Source organism: Patagioenas fasciata, chromosome 9 (genome assembly GCF_037038585.1).
Source record: "Patagioenas fasciata isolate bPatFas1 chromosome 9, bPatFas1.hap1, whole genome shotgun sequence".
Taxonomy (NCBI): Eukaryota; Metazoa; Chordata; class Aves; order Columbiformes; family Columbidae; genus Patagioenas; species Patagioenas fasciata.
Window position 1 is genome coordinate 23951120 of NC_092528.1, and position 20017 is coordinate 23971136.

General features: G+C 41.3%; 2 protein-coding genes across 9 annotated transcripts in view; one reads left to right on the forward strand and one right to left on the reverse strand.

The window, feature by feature from the left end:
* The window catches only part of OPA1 (OPA1 mitochondrial dynamin like GTPase), a 55079-nt gene extending 48210 nt beyond the window's left edge, over window positions 1-6869 (reverse strand). For 2 of the 8 annotated variants that reach the window (XM_065844279.2, XM_065844275.2), the window contains exons 1-5: window positions 6703-6868; window positions 3204-3522; window positions 2796-2892; window positions 1598-1705; window positions 313-366 (exon numbers count right to left, since the gene is read on the reverse strand). In XM_065844279.2, the coding sequence (XP_065700351.1) occupies window positions 313-366; window positions 1598-1705; window positions 2796-2892; window positions 3204-3522; window positions 6703-6731 (607 nt within the window). In that variant the 5' untranslated portion in view covers window positions 6732-6868. Of the gene's footprint in view, window positions 1-312; window positions 367-1597; window positions 1706-2795; window positions 2893-3203; window positions 3523-6702 lie in introns of all 8 variants that reach the window. The other 6 variants (XM_065844278.2, XM_065844274.2, XM_065844281.2 and 3 more) reach the window with 3 other exon arrangements.
* Window positions 6870-10518: 3649 nt separating this feature from the next.
* Window positions 10519-20017, forward strand: part of ATP13A4 (ATPase 13A4) — a 41159-nt gene continuing 31660 nt past the window's right edge. The window contains exons 1-3 of the mRNA XM_071812298.1: window positions 10519-10581; window positions 11291-11392; window positions 18148-18321. Of these exons, the coding sequence (XP_071668399.1) occupies window positions 10519-10581; window positions 11291-11392; window positions 18148-18321 (339 nt within the window). The remainder of the gene's footprint in view (window positions 10582-11290; window positions 11393-18147; window positions 18322-20017) is intronic.

The following is a 20017-nucleotide window of genomic DNA, read 5'->3' on the forward strand; positions in this document are numbered from 1 at the left end:
ACAAATTCCGTTTGCATTATTGCAACAAGAAAAAAAATCTTCCCTATTGTAATTACATAGGTTTCCAAAAATGCCTGAAATAAAAAGCATCTGTTAAGGACCGTGGTAGAGAAATAACAACTATTTATCTATTCACTCTCACAGGGGAGGATCAAAGCATTTTTAAAATAGTTGGAAAGTATTTGTAATTCAATATTAAATTGCTGTAAATAGTTGTGCTTACATCCATATTCACTCCTCTTAGTACAGAAGTGTTTTAACGGTTTGCTTTAAAGAGGCAGGTTAAGGGCAGTAAAAAGGGCTTTTACACACCTAACAACAGAAGTAGATCAGAAGCTCCTATGACTTCACTAAACAAATTGTAACCTGTGAAAAATCAGCAGAAGAGGGGAAATAAAAATTATAAATACAAATCAAAATGCAAAACAAAGATGAGGGATCTTTGTCTCATTTGGAGGACCACATAATCATAAATGGCAGCCATGCCTGTGTGAGTATGACAACAAATAATAGGTGACATCTCACAATACCACTCAATAACACCACAATTTTAAACAGCCAAAATTTTAAACAGCCAAAATACATAGGAGATTATAATCTACTTGTCACTCTGTTGGACTTGATCTCTACTTAGGTGCTTGGTGAGTTTCCAAGACTAATACATTAGTTCCACCATTGATGGTATTTAAAGAAAAGGAAATTGCACTTATACACACTGATACGAAAATATTTTTAAACACATTTAAAGCAATAACTGTAACACCTCACAGATATGATCTTTCATTAACATAAATGTATGTGGTTTGATAATTATTAAGGTATATAATAGGAATCACCTTGCACTGTTACAAGAATGACTGGGTGAAATTTTGAGCTGTGCACAGAATCAAGTCAGATATAATGACTGAATCAATCATTTTTACTTTTAAAAAGCCACCAATCAGAAATATCTTATTTAAGTCTTCCAAAATCTGAAAACCATTAAGCCTACTACTACCTGGACATAGTGAATTCACAAACTATCCCCTGTCTTCTGTGAAGGATTTAGAACTCCTACCTATCCCTTTGAAACGCAGCAGCTGCCTAAGCTAAATCTTCGAGCAAGTCCTTGTGCAGCTGTGTCCAGATGGAAAAATATCATTCGAGCCAAAGGAACACCTTCATTACAAATCTTTTATTTTACATGCTTGCAACATTAAGAACCATAATTCTTAACAACCCTTTTCTCCTGTAACAGCTGTGGTACTGTTACTGTCCCATACCACTCTCATCTTCTCCAAATCTGAACTGGACAGGTGCAGCTCCTATGGCTCACTGATGCAATCTAGCTTTCAGTCTGTTTGTTTAGAATTGTACAAGAATTCTAGTTTTCTATTCAATTTCACATTTTGGTTCTCTGTACTTGCTACCAGAATTCTTGCTTTTAAAAATACATTACACTTACCTGTGCCCATTACAGTTTCAGATGAGATACTCAACGAAAATGCATGCGTTTTCAGGATCTGCTTTTTTTTAGCATCTAAGGACATTTCTGTAACCTCATCTTGTAATAGCTTATGTTTTCAATATTAAAACCAAGCTGAAAAATTGTTCTCACCAGGAGAAAAAAATCCTTTCAGTGAAGTGAAGCTCTCTCCAATCTTGTCGAAGTCAGGCAGAAGTTTGGCAAGGTCATCTGCATCAGGAAGGGCTTTAATAAGTTTTTCTGGGAAAACAGTAAAACAGCTAATGAACGAAAACTGCTTATGCTGTAAACCCTAACAGCTGGTTTGCTACATGTCTCTTTTATTTTTTTTTTCTTTTTAACAAGGAATTAAAAGGTTTCTTTCCACATGCACCTCCCCCTATTAGTGTTGGGAAAGATTATCAGATCTGAAAAACCAACTGCTTTTCTAGACTTTGAACTCCCTGATAAGTTGGTTGCCTCAGATACTTTAAAAGTCTCTAAAATGTATTGCTGCATTTCAGATTTCATACATCATTCTCAAACATTTGTAGAGGATGTTTTAAAATTACATGACACTAAGTAAGTGCATTTCTTGTACATTTTAAGAACAGCTTATTTTTCAATCACATAAGTCAGCCAATTGTGTAATTCTTCAAAATATTATTAGCTTTAGAGCACTATAGTGGTGAAATCTTCGTAATTTTTTTAGAAAGACCACTTTACTACCCTGCATATAAAAAGTAACTAAGTGCTTGGTTTTTAGGTTTCTAACTTTCATCTCAAAATATGCAAAAAACCTACTGTAACGAGAAGGTTCAGGAAAACAGAATCTATATTTTTTCATTTTCTTCTGTATCTTCAAAATAATTTTCTAGGTAAGTAGGCTCACTATTCTGCATTTTCAACCGGTCTTTTACTCATATCTTTTACTTATCTATTTATATCAGTATTTTACTCGTGCCATTTACACAGAAGGAAAGAACTTGCTACATAATACTACCACTGCTTCTCCAAGTCCCCTTGATCATGCTGCAAATCTCCTTTCAATAATGGAATTATACGGCCATATGAAAGGATGAGAACATTCCCAAACGAAAGGATGAATTACGGAACATCGATGCTAAATGATGCTTAATTTCTTCCTACAAAATTATGTTTAATTTCTTCCTAGAAACACACTGATACAAATCCCTTCATAAGACACACATCAAACTCTAACAATACAAGTTCACTCAAATTACAGCTATAAAGATGCTCCTGGAGGGAGGCACTGAGGACCTACACCCAAATTTTTAAGTTGTACGTATGCTGGTCTTTAGATAGAGTAGCATTTTAGCTTTTGTGATACCGAAGTCAATATGCTCATCAAGCTCCCAAATGAAGTCAGGAACAATCCACTTATATTCATCGAGATCTGGCATCATGTCCTTCCACTGATCATACGTCTAATACAAAAAGGAAAAAAAATACAGTAGAAATAGAACTGTATGTAGAGAAGCACAGAGCAATCTAGTGAAAAATAATACCAACATATAAAATATAATAATCCACCATCTTTTAGATATGAATAATACTACTTGGATCTTTTAAAATCTACGCAAGTTCTCGAAACAATCTGCTTTCCATTTTAACTCATCTTCATTGTCATCCTATAATGATACTCTGCAATTTTGGTGGATACAACAAGAACTCTGGTCCTGAAACATAAACTAATAACAAAGACAAAATGCATAAAGTAGTTTCCATGGATAAATACCTTCTTGACTGTATAACCACCACCTACAGCGGATCCTAAAACAAGATAGCGAAGTTTGAGAAGCCTTGATGCTAGTCTAGCTAGCCAAAAGTTCCTGTGGGACTGATATCCATATTTTACATCTAAAAGTTTTGTTTTACGTAGGGGTAGACGATTAAGAGAAGAAAACAGCTGAGTGGATATCCTTAATGGAGGTCTTTGAAATTTTGAACTTGGATAATAGGGATGATGTATACTTCGGGAAACAAGATGCAAGTTTTGAAGTGGTGATTTTCTTTTTACTCCATAGCTGCTGTTCGCCAGACTCCGGCAGATGACACTAAAAGAAAGAAATAAAAACTCTGAGTAATGGATTTCCTCAACACACCATTAACTCTATAACCTCTTTAGAAGCAATTCACATTATATTTTAGCTGGTTATGGATTAATCAGAGCACCACTCTGAATGTACAATTTCCAGCTATCACTGCTATGATATCAGGAAAACAAAAAGCTGTAAACAGCGTTAATGGGTGTAGCATTTCCAGTGATTACAGAAATAAAATGTTAAATACCATTTATGAAGTCTGTTATGAATTAATTTAACTTGCACACTGGATTAAGGCACGTAACGTGTCTGCGATAAAACACAGTTTGGGCGAACAGGAGTTAAGATTCCACAGAAGACTAAGATCAACTTGCAACATAAAAGAAAACTTGACAGTTTGGCTTATCCTGCAATTCAAAACAAAATTTTAGAGAACATTAAGCCTGGAGAGGATTTTCAGACTTCAAAAAACAATATACAGACAAAATCTCTTTGCAAAATACAATTGTACTTTTTTGGCAAAGCGGATTCTCCTTTGGAGTTAAGTATGTACTTAATGACATCTTTCAGCTCCTTTCACTCCAACGTTCTGCAGCTCTAGGATTACAGCACTACTGTTTTGTCTCAGGTCATGCACAAACAAGATCAGTTCTGGACATGGCTGAAACATGTTTGCTGAAGACTTCAATAAAATAATTCAGATTGATGCAAGAGTGAAAACTTCAGTCTGAAAGATTTGATGCTGAAAACAGAGCTCAGCCATGAAAAGCACAGGTTTAAATACAGGAACCTTATAAATCCTTCCTATATTCAAGTACATGCATAGGTTGCAATAAAGGTCTTTGTATAAAGGTCACTTGCATTACCTGGACGCTTCAACATTTTGAGGTAGCTTTGCTAGTTCAGGGAAAAGACAACAGCTCTGGAAAAAGAATCTATTCTGTCACTTTTAGTCTCACTGTCATATCAGAATGGTTACTATTAAATCATTTACTGTATGCAAAATACGAGTGAAGTTACAGTTCTTGAAATAAATACTTGCTCCTTGATGTGTTTTTCAAGGTTTTCAATATTATCAAGTGTATTTACTTACAAAGGGGACAAATACAAAAAAGAAAGCACTTCACACTATTGAGAAGGCAAATTATTCACCGTGCAATCCTATATCATTTAACAGATCTTAAAGAGAATAAGTGAAACATATAAAAGGGAAAATATTATAGCATTTTTGATAACATGCTCCATAATCTCCATAGTTCTTTGTATTGAGATTTACCACGTTGTAGAGATGACATTGTCTATGGCAGGCATATTCTTAAGGTCCAAAGTGGAAGACTTTTTAACAAAAGCACTTTTGAATCAGAAATTGAGCATTTGGAAGATAAATGAAAAATCACAATTATGTGAACTGAGACGTTTTCCTGTCTTAGAAGACCAATTCTACCGACTACATTTAGAAATTTCCTTTAGTGTAATGGAAATCTTAAAAAACGGAACTCCACCAACTGTTATGAAAATCCTCATTTGTAAAAGTCACTATAATTTTGAAGGGTATCCCCTCTTGCTGCTACACTTCTTTAAACTACCTCAAAGGCTGTGCCTTTGCAATAACAAACTTACTATCTAGAAAGCACATAACAAGCAGGAGCAGAATAATCCCTAAAACAGAGACAAGTTTCTCCTCTTTGACCTGAAATTACAAAAGGGTCAGAAACTAATCTCATATAGCAGCAATGCAAAAGGGGCTACATAACAATAAAACAATGAAAGCTCCCCCACACTAGAAATGTCTAATTCCTGCTTTTGAAGACATTTTTTTTTAAGTCAGGGTGTGTTAAGTCTGATGACTGGGCCATTATTTATTTTGTTTTGCGGTCACTACCACTACACAGACATTTCATGCTTTTCAGCAGGGATCAAGTGGTGGTACTATATACTATGGCAGGCACTTCTCATTATTAGTCCTCAGCCAGATTAAAGGCATTTTTAAAAACTATATAATTCCATTCTCTGTGATCACTCTTTTAAAATACAGCATCTTTTATAGCATTCACTCTGTACAATTAAACTAAAGAAAAGCTGAGTTCCAGTAAGTTCAAGGCAAGAACTTGATCAACAATTGCCTTTTAAGTGCTATGTATATTTCAAACTCTACCTGCTCTAATTGTATATTTTATATATATTGTGTATATTGAAATGTTTGTGTAATTGTATATATTAAAATGTTTATTTCATTTTAAAAATATATCCCATCATTCCATCAAAACTTCGATTTTCTTCTTTCTTTTCTCCTTCCACTGCTAAAAATTAATAATGAATGTTGACCAAAAACCCACCACAAGATCTTGACTGGAATGCGCAGTTAGGCCGAAAAGGATGCCAAAGCAATGCTAGCAAATGATGTATTTCATTACTTCCAAATTTAAAGCCTCTGGAAAGCCACTTTGAACAGCAATAAAAATTAGGCTTTCAGACATCAGTAGCTCTGCCACTAGAATCTGCCTGATTACAGGTCTGCAACCCAATTGCTCTTGCATCAAACTGAGGTTATAGATACCTTGTAAAACAAGAAGAAATAGCCTGTGATAACCAAGGACTCCACCTGGCAGTCATACCAAACATTTTACACATATTGCTCCAGTCTAAGCATTCAAAAAATCCCCACCTCACCTGGGAGAAATCTCCTGTATGATAGCTCATATACACTTTCAATAGCTATGACTGCAAAGCATTCTTTCAAACGTAACCCGACAAAAAGCACTTGGCAATGCTTATTTTCTTACTGCTGCTCCTGAATCTGCCAGGGAACACTGTGGGGTTACCAGCCATTCAGTTTCACTGCGCCTGTTTGGGATTGCGTGGGAGAACAGCGGAAAAAAAGAACACAGAGGAGCTGCTGGGGAGGGTCCGGGCCTGGACACGAAGGTGCCGGAATCCCTGGGGTGGGAATGCGGGAGGCACCGCTGCTTTCCACATCCCATACAGGTCCCGGGCGGACTGAAGAATGGGACGGGTAATAATTTTAATACCCAGCACGGGTATTAAAACAGACACGGCGTCCGGGGCAGAGGCCCCGAGGTCGGAAGAGGCGGGACCGGGTGGCGGCCCCGCTGGGCGCTCGCCCCGCACAGCCGCCGCGCCCCAGGGCCCGCAGCGCCCGCCCTGACCCCTGTCCCGGCCCGCCCCGCTCACCAAGCCGCCGCCGCCCGCGTCCGCCACATCCTTAACGGCCGGGAGGGGCCCGGAGGAGCCGCACGCACCGCGGCCGCCCGCCGGGGCTCCGCAGCCGCTCCTGGCGCCCCGGGCTGCCGCGGGCAAGGGCAGCTGGAGCCGCCGCGGGCTGACAGAGCTGCTGCCGCTTCCGGGCACGGCCGTCCGGCGCGACCGGCCCGGCTGGAAACCGCGCCGCTCCGCGCGAAGGTTCCGGTGCGCGGCGGCGGCAGGGGAGGGTTTTGAAGGGACACCGCTGGGGGTGCCCCGAGCAGGAGGAGCGGGGAGGCGGAGGGTGGCGGCTGCTCCACGCTGGGGACTTGTGTTTCCCCTCACACCCCAGGGGCAGCAGGGCCGTGGCTTCAGCGCCTCGTCGCTGTCCCGGCGCAGGGCACCTCCGGCACCGCCTGGGCTCATCCCTGCGGTCGGGCCCAATCCCGGCTGGACACCTGTGCTTATAGCAGGGCCTTCCACGACGCTTAAATAAGATTCCCCGATGAGTTCGCAGCCATTGTCGCGCTGGAGAAGCGGGTGGAACGGGTGGAATGGGTGGCAGCGCTGCCTTGAAAGCTGGAAAATACAAAGCGTGTCCACATGGGCCGCTGTGAGTACTCGGGGGTTTTGCTGCAGGACCCCATGGGAGCGGGAGGCAGAGGAGGGACCGGGGGGCTCAGCAGCTCTGCCCATCTGCCCTCAGACAGAATCACTTGCAGTTGTGTCATTTCTGGGAGGCGCACGCCTCATCTGTCAGTAAACACCACAGGCATCACATTCTGTGATGGTATTCTTAATAATGAATAAACATACTAGTTACAGATCCTGCATGGCTGCATCCTGACACACAGTCAGTGCATAAATCCACCTGCACAAACTGGGGGCCCTGTTTACAATGCCAGCGCTTGCTGACATTAGCAGAAAGTTTTCCCTCATGACCGATTTGATGCTTTCTTGCAGCAAGTTAGCGCTGTCCACAGCAGACATGGAGAATATGATTTTCTCCTTATGTGCAAATATATATGTTTGGAAACTCTTGTCAAGACTCCTCTCCATCTTCTTTTCTTTAGATTAAGCAGCTCTAAGTCCCTCCCCCATATTTTCTGACTCCTGTCTCTGTGCTGTCCTGTGGACTGTCACGCGTTGGTTCCCAGCTGCTTTTCTGTAATATGCCCAAAACTGAGCCTCATGTGCTGAGCAAAACAGAAAGATTTGGGGTGTTTTGTAGGCCAGGCTTCTGTTTATATAGTGGGATTTTTTCAGAGCAAAATAGATTGCACAAGGATGACATAATACATACATGTATTTTCAGGACTGAGATAAAAATTGTAGGGATGAGGTGAGGCACGTTTCTGTGTCTTGCTTGCTTTTAGATCTGTTTGTTTATTTTTAAATTTAACGGACTGTATTTGTTTTAAATTTTACCTTTGCTTTTGTATTTTTGAATTTGACTAGTTATTTTTATGATTTATAAATTTTTAAGGCATATTTCTTTCTTTCTTTTTTTTTTAAAAAAGACTGATGATACTCCATAGGACATGATATAAATAACTTTTTATTCCTAAACTAACATGTAATTGTTACTTTGACCAGTAGAGGGCATCATATAACTGAAGGTTCTAATATAGGCTGCTTTAGAGATGTTTTCTCCAGGAGAAAGTGAACCTGCTTAAGAAAACTAACAAATTTCACCATGTTCATTGGTTCTGGATTATCAGAATATTATGACAGGTTGCTGAACTATGGAAATGATGAATGTTTTGCACCTTTAATCTGTTTTGTCTTTTTTTTTTTTTTTTTCAGTTGCAAAGATATAAATCTCTCTAATAAGAATGGTCTGTAGGAGCAGAAATTTTCAATAGGAGCTGGACTAAGCCCATGAATAGTGAATGGTTTGGATGAGCCTTGATTCTTCCCTGGAGACCCGGGTTTGGTGGGATGTTCTACATGCAGCTGATCTCCCTGCTCTGTGAAAGGGCAGCCAAGGACCCCTACTGCACCTCAGTCTCCTACAGACACTAGAAAGAGCAAGGCTGATGTTTGAAGAAGCAGCAAAAGCTGACCAGGCAGAAAAAGCGTGTGTGGCACTCCTCTTTTCCACGCCTGGAACCTCCCAAAATAATGAGTCATTTCGCAGAATCATCAGCCTACTTTGGACAAGGTACCTTTCCAGTTGTTTCCTGTCTTTCATAGCTTCCAGATAGCACTGCTCAGTTTTCCCGTAGAATCAGGTTTATCAGAAATGGACTTTTTTTGCATTCTTTTTAATTTTTCGTTGAAAATTTTGATTCTAATGTAATAACTGGAGTTCCTGTTACTGGATCTCTGAAGGACAAAATGAGAAGCTGAGTGACTCAAAGCTAGCCTCAGAGTTGAAGCGAAGGAAAGAAAGGGGTGACACTGAAGCTGGGGTACAGAGAGGACCTTGTTCCCCCTTGATCTTGTCGCAACAAATCACCCCTAACACAGCTTAGTACAGTTATATCCGATTCTGTCCAGCCTCTGGTCTGGGTTCCTTTTGGAAGCGTGCCAGGTGTCAAGACCAAACAGCTCTAGCTGCAGCACAAGCTGCTTGTCACCAGCATTTTACAAACATGTCTGTCCCTGTGCTGTGCATTCGGGCACGTCTGGTTTGCAGGTCTATGCCTAGCTCACATTATTAACAATGGACAACTTTTCTTGTATTGATTGACCTCGCTCCCTCATTTGTCTGTTCACTGTTTTTCTCCTGTTTCTGTTCCATGCCACATGGAAGTAAAATGCTGATGAATAGGAACTAGCTTGGCATTTCCTGAACTGTTTCAGTCACCCTTGAAAACAATTTTTTTTAGCATATTTGCTGGAAGAACAGGTTTGCCCCTCTTTGCCTCATTCCTGAAATATTTGGTGTGTAACTTCTTGAAAATTAGCGAAGGACAAGGAAATAGTAATGAGAATGAATCATAAGACAATAAACAAATGCAGCCTGTCAGTAACAAAAAAAGGAGGTGATAAAACCCCCAGTGCTGTTTTTCTGCCAGCTTCCTTTTAGCCTTGATTTGGAGGTCAGAGACATTTGTATCCAGCTCATTGACATGAGTGGGGAACTCCACTTTCCCCCAGGAGTGAGTAAATAACCTCAGTGACATTTCTCAAAGCTGTATGGTGAGGTCAGAAGACGTTCTATGATGGTATTCTTAATAATGAATAAAAATACTGGTTACAGATCCTGCATGGCTGGATTCTGACACACAGCCAGGGCATAAATCCACCTGCACAAACTGGGGCCCTTGTTTCCAATGCCAGAGCTTGGATTTTTCTCTGAGGCATATGTGGGGATCACAGCTGGACACTCAGTTCAGGCTGGTTGCTAAGAGTGTTAACAACAGCAATGCCTACTTTCCTTCTTATTTGGGAACAATCCTGGTCTCCAGTGATTCCATAATCTCTTGAAGAAAAATATTCCCCTCTTGCCGTCTCCTGAAAGTTGAATGCTAACAGCACTTGCTTGCACCTGTCAGAGTTATGACTCGGAGTCATATTATGGCAAACACTTGTGAGACCTAACTTTTTCTTTCTTGCGGTGCCTTTGAGTGAATTTTGCATATACCCTCACAGTCGCCAAACTCCAACAGCAGAATGAAGGGAGGAGGGATGAATGTTACCTGCTTGCCCCACAGAGAGGGAGGAGCTTCAGTTTTCAAACATCAGCAGAGTTATAAGCAAGGTGTGTACTTAGAGCACTTCCTCAATGTGGAAGTTCAAGCTCACAACGCTGAGGACCTGTCCTGAGGGTGCTCTAGAAAGTCTCCAGAGGGTCATTTCATGGGGGAAAATCCTGCCAAGAACCATTATGCACAGCTTAACCAGGGAGAAGAGAATGAGATGGTGAGTCGTATCTCTGTCTAGGTCTTTCTCAACTTGAAGCAGCAGATGGCACACGTTCTGCAATAAAATGCTACAGTCTGTAATTTAGTTTTGGATGGTGGAGGTATTCCCGTAGCAGAAACATACAGTTAGAATGGGATATATATATATTTATTTTAGCAGAAAGAAAATGAAGTTGTACACATCCACTGGATTTAATTGGTTGTCCCCCCCAACAGGGAGTGGTTTGACAGATTATATTGATGTGGCATTATAAATCTAGGTGGAGGTGGTCTTATATGAGCTTGAGGGATGGGCCAGAGCAGTGCTGCTAATTTGACAGCTGAATCTCTAGGGTCTGCCGGGAGCTATGGCTTTCTCTGGAACATAAAAACACATGTTATGTTTGCGTAAATTATTAGCAAATGCAGTCTGTTGAAATGGCAACACTATTCCAGCCTGAGTACGTGTATGAAGCTGGATTGCTAAATACAGAATTACCATCTTTCTTTCCAGAGTTTCCCAGAGAGCAGGATGTTTACTTGTATTCTGTAACATGTGGAAATAAGACCCATGTTTACATGAAGTATCTGTTCCACTTCATGGTGCTTCTCTTAAATAGTAAGCCCAGTGCACAACTGTAGTAAATTCAGTGCTTCTTACCTGCTTTGGCATTACCGTGTGTTATGGATCAGCTATTCATCGCATATGCATTCTGTCCATCTAACAGATTCTGCTGGTGATGCAGCTGTACAGCAATAGTTCTCGTGCATGTCTGGTAGATGCAGTGCTGCACAAAATTGCTGTTCTGCAGAGCCACCATAGCTCTGCTGTGAGTGTGTGTAGGATTTCTACAAGTGAAACAGTCACTTAGAAGCTGACATGACTCTTCACTTCTAGAAATCCTGAAGAAATCTTCAAAATCTGAGAATTCTGTTTTAGTGAAAAAGTGCATCATGGAAAAATGTGGACATTTGCTGTCCCTAGATACACAGATTCTCAGTCTGCTCTCTGCCATCCAGGGGAGGGGAGATGTCATATTTTGTGTAATACGAACCTGGATAATCTGGGATGCGCGGAGGAATGCAGTGCAGAGTCGTCCAGCAGCATGACCTGAGCGCTGCAGGGAGCGCAGGGCTCTGGCTCTGAGGGTGAGAGCTGCTGAGCCTGGGGCAGCACAGAACCCAGTGGCTCCGCTGCCGAGTTCCTGAACCTGCTTGGCAGCTCCTGGCTGTAGCCCCGGTGCTGATGGGCCACTGCTCCCCAGCTCCAACGGCTCCTAGTTTTGTGTCTGTGCTCCTCCCTGTTCCCATCCCTCTAGGGCAGGGGTGCCAGACTCATTTTCACTGGGGTCCACATCAGCCTCATGGTTGCCTTCAAAGGGCCGAATCTGATTTTAGGACTGTATACATTTGGCCCTTTGAAGGTAACCGCAAGGCTCATGTGGCCCCCTGTGAAAATGAGTTTGACACCCCTGCTCTAGGACCATAAGCAACCTGTTGTTCTCTTCCCACAACTGGTCCTACCACTAGCCAAGCCAGAATTAAACCTGAGCTAACGAGGTTTAAGTGTGCTGTATAGAACCATACTACAGTACCCTGCATGTCCAGTTCCAGCTGTGCCCTGCTGGCAGTCCCAGGTTGTGCTTGTACAGAGCCAGCTATCCTACATTATCTTTCCAGGAATGTTCTTGTTTCTCACCAGTGTCATATTGAGTGCGTATCCCATGAATCCAGCGCTTGGGGATCTGCTCTGTGCATCTGAGGTTTTCCGTGCACAACTGGTGTGTGTGCGCAGTGTCAGTCTGCGCTGTGAATCCAGTTGCTGTGCTCTCCGTGCCTGCAGCGAGCATGAGCACTGCTTGTTCACCTGCTGTTCCCAAATGAAAATCACAGAGAAAAGATTGATAAAGCAGTTGAGTGGTAGGTGCAATTAAACCCATAGCCCAGTTGCGCTAGATTTGGCAGGTATGTGTGTGTCTTTGTTATATACCTGTGAGAGAGTGAAAGTTACAAGTGTAGCAGAGAGGAGCATTATGAGGGTGTCAGAGGTTCTGTAAGAGAATGAGGAAGAAACCAATGAGTAAATAGAACAGCTAGTGTACATATTTGTGTGAAACGAAGTAATACGTAGGTAAGAGTTGTTGTGAAGAGAGAAAGAAGGCTGTGTTTAAGCAGAGGAGACAAGGAGAGTATGTGGGGTAAAAGAATTATGGACATTCTTTCTTTGTTAAAATAATGTAGTTTAAATTATTGGCAGCCACAGCAAGCGGCACTGGCACATAATGTCCTAGTGACCCTGCAACAATTTTTTTAAATTCCAAGCCTTTTTTTTTTTTTTTTTTTGACATTATTTTTAACAGTCAGTTTAATCCGCCTGAACCAAATTATTAACAAGCAGTTCTTGACTCTTGAAACAAGATCATATCAGTTGGTGTAGTAATGTTACAGCTGACGTTGTGCAGGTTCCGGAGTTCAAGTAAGCATGCAAGTAGTTCATTTGGAGTCTGAACATGCAGAGCTTTTCTTCTGTAGAACGAGTTGTCCATTTTGCTGAGGAAAGTTGGGGAGCTCTAATCAGAATAAATACTTGTAAGTTTTCTTCACCATTTCCATTTCTTGGTATAGCTGCGATGCTAGATAGTCCTGTATTTAAGAATAATCGCTCTGACTTAGGAAATTAAACCTATATATCCTTGCGCATATCTTTGGAATTACTTTGTGAGGCTGGAAAACATTTGCTTGACTGAGGTGTCACTCTCCTGGTACCCAGCTAAAACTTTGCAGTGTATATTTGGAGCATAAGATAATCTCTTTATTTTCATAACCACATGTAGTACTGGAAAAATCTCAGTAGTGTGAGAGCACCCTGGACACAACAGCTTGCCTCAGAGAGGGCTGATAGCTGTGATAACAGGAATGGATTTATTTTAGGAATTAGCTTCCCTTTTTTTTTACTTCCCTTCAGGAGGATCTGCTTGAAGGTGTTTTTGAGATGAAGTAGTTGTTGGTGGAATAGGAAGAGGTAGGAAAACCACAGCTTTGTGCCTTCTCAATTTGATGCTTCTCTCTGTATAGTTGGGACTACTCATCCCTTTGCACAGACCCTAAAGGGCAAAGCTTAAGTCCTGCAGTGCAAAAGGTTGTGATAGGCTTCAATGGTCTCTACTGCTTCAGGAAGGATTTGCCACAAGCCTGTCCAAAGCACATGTCCCCCAGTTGCCTGTGTTTGAAGGAATGGGACAACTGCAGTCAGTCAGCTGGTGAACCGCAGTTTGCCACTACATATTGGCAGCTGTCTGCTTCCTTTGGGGTGCCAGAATTCTGAAGAGAATCTGATCCCGGAATTTTAAATACTTTGAGTTTGAAAGACTTAATACAGAATCTGAAAGGCACAACCTTGTTCCTAGTGGAACAATAGTGAATGTTGCTACTTGCTTCAGAGGGAACAGAAACAAACCTCTTATGAAACAGGTTCTGATTGGTAAGAAAGAGATTCAGTTATTAAATTCCTTGTGAATCTTAACGAGTCTTTCAAGTCTAATCCTATTTTCTGTTGTTATAGTAACAGGTTGCTCATAATAGAGTACCTGGCTATTGGGTTTCCAGAAATATGATTGTTCACTGCCACTGTTTAGGCTCCTTCCTGGCAGCTACGGCCCTTGTTTTCACCAAAGAAAAGGGTACCTGAACTTGTTTGACTTTTGCATTTAAATTCTGCTGTGCAGATGACCTGGCGGTTACAAGCGATTTTTCTTTTAAACATAAGAAACAAAAACTTCCTGGTCACCAGAGTGCTAAGCCCTTGAGTGCTGGCTTTGTATAATTGTAAAAGCAGCTATGAACCTTTCTTGGAATGAGCACATTTTCTGCCAACTGAGCAGGTCTGGAAGCTTTTTCTGTCCAATAATCTGTGGCCCCTCCCTAGACCCTTCACTCACAAGTTAAACCATTTTGTTTTAGTCACTCTTCTGACTGTTGGAAGTCTCAAGAGAAAGGGGATGTTAACGGATGAGGAAGCAAAGTTTTACAATATGCTACAATTTATTAAAAATTATTCTACAGAGATGAGATGAGCACACCAGCCTCTTTTGTAGACAGTGCTACCTCCTGTGAGATTATGAGAAGTCCTTCGGCATTTTACAGATAGCTAATCTTAGCTTTGTTTTCCACCATCTCTTAGTCTGGTGCCCTCAAGAACCCAGGTTATTTGGCTGTGTGATGTTACATATGCCAAATGTACACTGTGAGCCCTAAAAATGTGCTCATGCAGTAGAAAAGGTGTCAAAGTGTGAATCTGTATTAATCAAAACCATTTTCAAAAGAATTATGTCTACATCAGCACAGCCTCTTTGTGCAATGAAGTACAACCCAGCAATGGTTATTCTCTTTTCTTTAACAACATAAAACCAACTTGACAGATATATTCTTACTGCTGACATCAACACCAGGATTTCTGCCAGCCCTGGAAGTATTGTTTGCCATAGTGGACATGCATTGGCTTGGAGATCTTTGTAATGTAGGCCTAGGGGATCCTGAATAAGCTTGACGAATTTCCAACCCTAATTACTGTAAGGCATTCACGTGGCTAGATAGACCTGCTGAGAAACCTGCATCCCTTCCTCATGTACAGTGTGGGTACCTTTGTTGTGGGTCTAATATTCACATCTCAGCCTAGCAGAAGATTTTATTCTGAAGGTAAATATTGAAGGGTTCCAGCCCAGGGAACATTGGCACAGGTTAGGTTTGCAGTGCATTCTATTTCCCTGGCTAGCTTTACTCTGAATGATGTGACCCAGGAAACCTGCTCTAGTGATTTCCAAACTGTGGGAAGTTCTTTGTTTTGTCTTTAGATTCCTACATGGACAACCAGATACAAACCAGCAGTTAACACTCGATGTTTATTCTTTCCCAGCTCACCCCTTGTAGAGCTCCTGAACACCTATATTCAGAAATGTCACATTCATCAATACACAAACCAACAAACCTGAACCAACACCTGTGTTCGTAGGGCAGAATGTCCACTGTGTCAGAACAGTTCAAGGGTATCTGTCTGTCTGTCTATCTATCTCAGGAAAGTCCCTTGTGAGAAGGAACCAGATCCAGCAGACACCGTAATGAATGTCTTAAGAGAATGGCCTTTTTTTTTTACCAGCTGAGCTGTTTCCTTGTCTGTTTCTCTCCTGGTTTTCAAGATGAAGAATACTGATTCAGGCGTGGTTTTGGGAAGTGTCTTGAGATCTAAGAGATCAAACAATTTTTTGAGGGAAAGCTATTCTGGAAGACAAAAGCCTGGAAACACATGCAGGTGTAGGGGGACTCAGATGCATATTTTGGTATATAGGTGCATGATTTTCTAGGCAGAGAAAAACAGAGTCTGCCCTGGGTCTATGTTTATGTTGTCGTATCAGGCTTGGAGAATCATGGAGCATTTCAGCAGAGAACACTGCCAAAAGAAGATGACCCCAAATGACTGCCACCTCACGTGCTGAGTGCCCACCCTCTCCCTTCTTAATTGCATTAACGACGGCCTCATTGACTTTGGGTGTAAGGCAGAAAAGCTGGAAATTAAAGGAATGATTCACTGGCAGAAGCAAGATGCACATGGCAGCAATCTCATTCTTCCCCACCCTCATATTTATGCCCATCCCAAATTGAAAATATAATTCCAGTTATTCCAGGTCCAGACATTTAATGGAGGAAGTCCGAAAGCACCTTCTTTTAACAGTTCTTCCCTTAGGCATCTGTGTCTCCCTGGGAGTTCCTTTGCCTTGCTGACAAGCTCTGAAGTCTGGATCCAAGCATCTTGATCTTCCTAGTAAGCCATTGCTGTGAACTGTTAAGTTTGCCTCATTCCATGTATTATTCTGTATGCTGGTTCTGACACTGGTTTAGCCTTTTTGTTGAGGATACAACAAGACAGAGGTGCATGGAAAGCCCTTTACCTGTTTATAGGAACATATGAATATTAATAGCACATGACTGACACGCCAGCTACCTTCTAGCAGCCTTGCCTATCAGCTGTCTTCCATGAGCTTCCTTCTGTCTGCTGCAGCGTTTCCTTATTCTCTTGGGGTGCTCAGAGATTATAGAAACCTTTGAAAATGCTGACCTTGTGCATCTCAAGGTTGTATAACCAGGTCCTGTGCAATGCAGGCCACTTCCCTGTGTAATTTACCATACTTTTACCCACAGTTGCCAGTTTCTTCCCTTTAGAAACACCATGGAGATTACCTAGGAAGATAGAGTCTGTCTTTTGGAGAATGACATAGAGCAGGTAGGCTGAGGCAGCGTGTGGAACCACTGGGTAGGGCCTGTGTTTCACATAACAAGCAAAGACACCAGCACAGAACCAGGAATTATGCATTACTCATCCTTCCAATTACATTGCCTTTTCTTTTCACTTTATGAATGGATCTTGCAATATCTGTGGCTGCAGCTATCTGATCTTCAGAAGCAGATTGCACAATTGCTGCAGATATACTAGGGAGAAGGAGATTCAGGAATCGTTAGCGAATTCTCCTGGTAATTGCAGCCATACAATCTCCCATCTTAGATCAGGGCTGGGTCTCCTCTATAAATTCACAGTATACATTTAATTTCACCTTTACTGAGTCCCTGCTAGCACTACTGAGAGGGAATTTGGCCATGGTACCAAGACCTGGCAGCTCTTAAACTGCAATGCTGACAGTCATCCCTTTGAAGTTTTGGGCAAGTCACCTTGCCTCACTCTATCAATTTCCCCAGCTTTAAAAATGGAATAATAATACCTACTCATACAGTGAGTAGCTTCCTTTGGACCTCTGAACATGTAAAGCATTCTGCAAGTATTCATTATTTGCTCTTACTAACAATTATTATTATTATTATTATTATTTGGGGATGTTAGGACAGTGGCACATTGCTGAGGTCCAAGATCCCCATACTGGAGCTGTCATGGGACGTGGTTACAGCTGTACAAAGGCTGCGTATGTGTCGAGTTGTGCAAAGCAGCTCCAGCTCGTGCCACCACGCAGTGTCGTTCGGCACCATGCAGAGACACCAGCTGAGTCTGTAAAGCGTAGGTGCGTGAATGCAGACACGCTGCTATGGCAGGAGAGCGGCAGTGCTTCTGACTCTGAAGCAGGCTCTGTCCCAGCTGCTGCAGCATCACTCCCCATCCCCTAGTGCAAATGTACTCAAGTTCTTCAGCTCTCTCATCCAAGAACCTTAAAAAAGCTGACCAGGCAAATGACTCGTGGCCTAAAGGTTAGGGCCTCTATATTTTTCATATCAATCCAACTCATGCACACATATAACTGTGTCTCATGCTGAGTTTCATAACTACATAAAAATATTTTAGAGGTCAGACTACAGCAATCCAGATTTTGTGAAGGTGGATGAAAAATTCTGTGGAACATGTGAAGTTTTTTTCTAGTCATGTTTAGGAGACATAAAGAATCCAAATGCAAATTCTATGACTTTTTTTTCACAGTACCACGCGAAACAGTACCTATGGGAGACCAGTGGATGATGGGAAAATGTAGTATGCCAGGTGTTTCTTTAAGTGAAATAGTAATGATTTTTTTTCCTTGTCTTTGCTGTACAGGAGATTTTTGGCTACAAAACCCAAAGCTGCCGAAAGGCCTTGTGCATTGCGGGATACATCTTGTCCTGTGGGGCTCTGCTGCTGCTGTTTTACTGGAAGCCAGAGTGGGATGTGTGGGCAAACTGCATCCGCTGCAGCTTGGAAGAAGCGGATGTTGTTCTGCTCAGAACAACAGTAGGTGCCTACTTTAATCTTTAGTCATTAGTATGTAGTTAATTGGAAGGAATCCAGCTAGCTGAAATCTCTTACATTGCTGATTTCCTACAATAACATGTTGTGTTTACCATCATTGATCTAAAGAACTCTCAAGTACCCCACAAATTATGTAAAAGATGATGACTGGAGTGGACAGTGACATCTAGCTGATCAGACAACAAGCTGGAAGAAACTGGGGTGAAAAAAGCTGTAATATCTGTCGTTTCAAGACTGTGTTATTTGCTCTCAATCCTTCCTCCTCCCTTCTACCATTCCTGTGCTGCCCCTCTCTGCCAAAATTTAGCCAGTGGGCCAAACCAAAGATTTGTTTATCTCTGTCCCCAGTGGTGTCCAACAGCGCATGACAAGGGATCAGGATAAGGAAGAGGACAAGCTTAGGCTGCTTGTTTTCTTGGCTGTATGTTTCCATTTCCCTCAGCCCTTCCACATGTCCAATAAGCTCGTAATCCTGCAGTTAATGCTTTCAGGGCTGTTAGGTTTTGCTAGTAGTTTCCTAATACAGATTTATATCTGCTGAGGGCTGCACTGAAGTACTGCAACATACAGAAACCCTGATTTCATTTAATGGAAGCTAATGCAACACTAAAATGTCAGACTGAGACTTGACTCTGAATCCCAGCTGAACCTGAATACTCCAGGAGCTGGCATGGTGGGTTTTGTTCCAGAAGTTTAATTTGTTCTGCTTCAGAGATTCCTCAACAATGCCATTTGCGAATTGTGCAATTGCAGAAGTGATCACTTACTACCACTGTGTTTGAGCTGCCTTCTGAAATGAGGAGAGCAGCATGCAGTTAAAATCTTGAGTTTTGAACATCACGGATCTGCCTGTTGAATATTTTATATTGAAACAATCTGCATCCTAGTAGAACGGGGTATTTATTTTTTTTTAAAGAAGCATGTTAGGTTTAATCTCCCTTTTTAATCTTCAGTTTGCATTTTAATTACCTATTCTTGTGTGTCATTTTAAATGGGTTTGCCATGCCAAGCACTTTTCAAATAAAGGAGTATTTAATTACATTATGTAATTAAACAAGAATTGGATCATATTGTATATTGTTGTCGGAAAGCTCTCTCAACGTGTGCTCTGGGCATTTGACAATTTCAGATTTCCTTCATGGTTCTTTGTACGAAAGTGACTGTTGGGTGTTTGCGTTTGTTTGTTTGTTTGTTTTTTCCCCCTACATTCTGATTATGTCAGTCCTCAAACATGGCTACTGCTAATGAGGATACAAGTAATCCCATCAGCTTGATCCTTGAAATTCTCTTTTGCTTCACATAAAACCTTCATTCATAATTCATTATCATCTCTGCAACTGCAATATAAGAGCCTATTAACTCACTTTTGTTATTGAATTTTAATTCACTTTAGTTCAAGTAATGAGCACCTGTGTTATTCACTGCTTCCCATCTCAATCTGCATCCTAATGTCTACTAATTCTGAAATCTAAATTAAAGATAAATATCAGAAAATAAATGTTATTCTACTGAAAATACCGTTTTAAGAAGAAAAGTGCACAAATAAATAAGACATGTAAATATTTTTAAAGTTCTTTTTTGAACCATTAAATTATTCAAAAGGACTCTAATTTGGTTCAGAATCTTTTTTATCTGTTGTCATTTCCAAAAGAAGTTTAATAACTGTGCTTTCAGAACT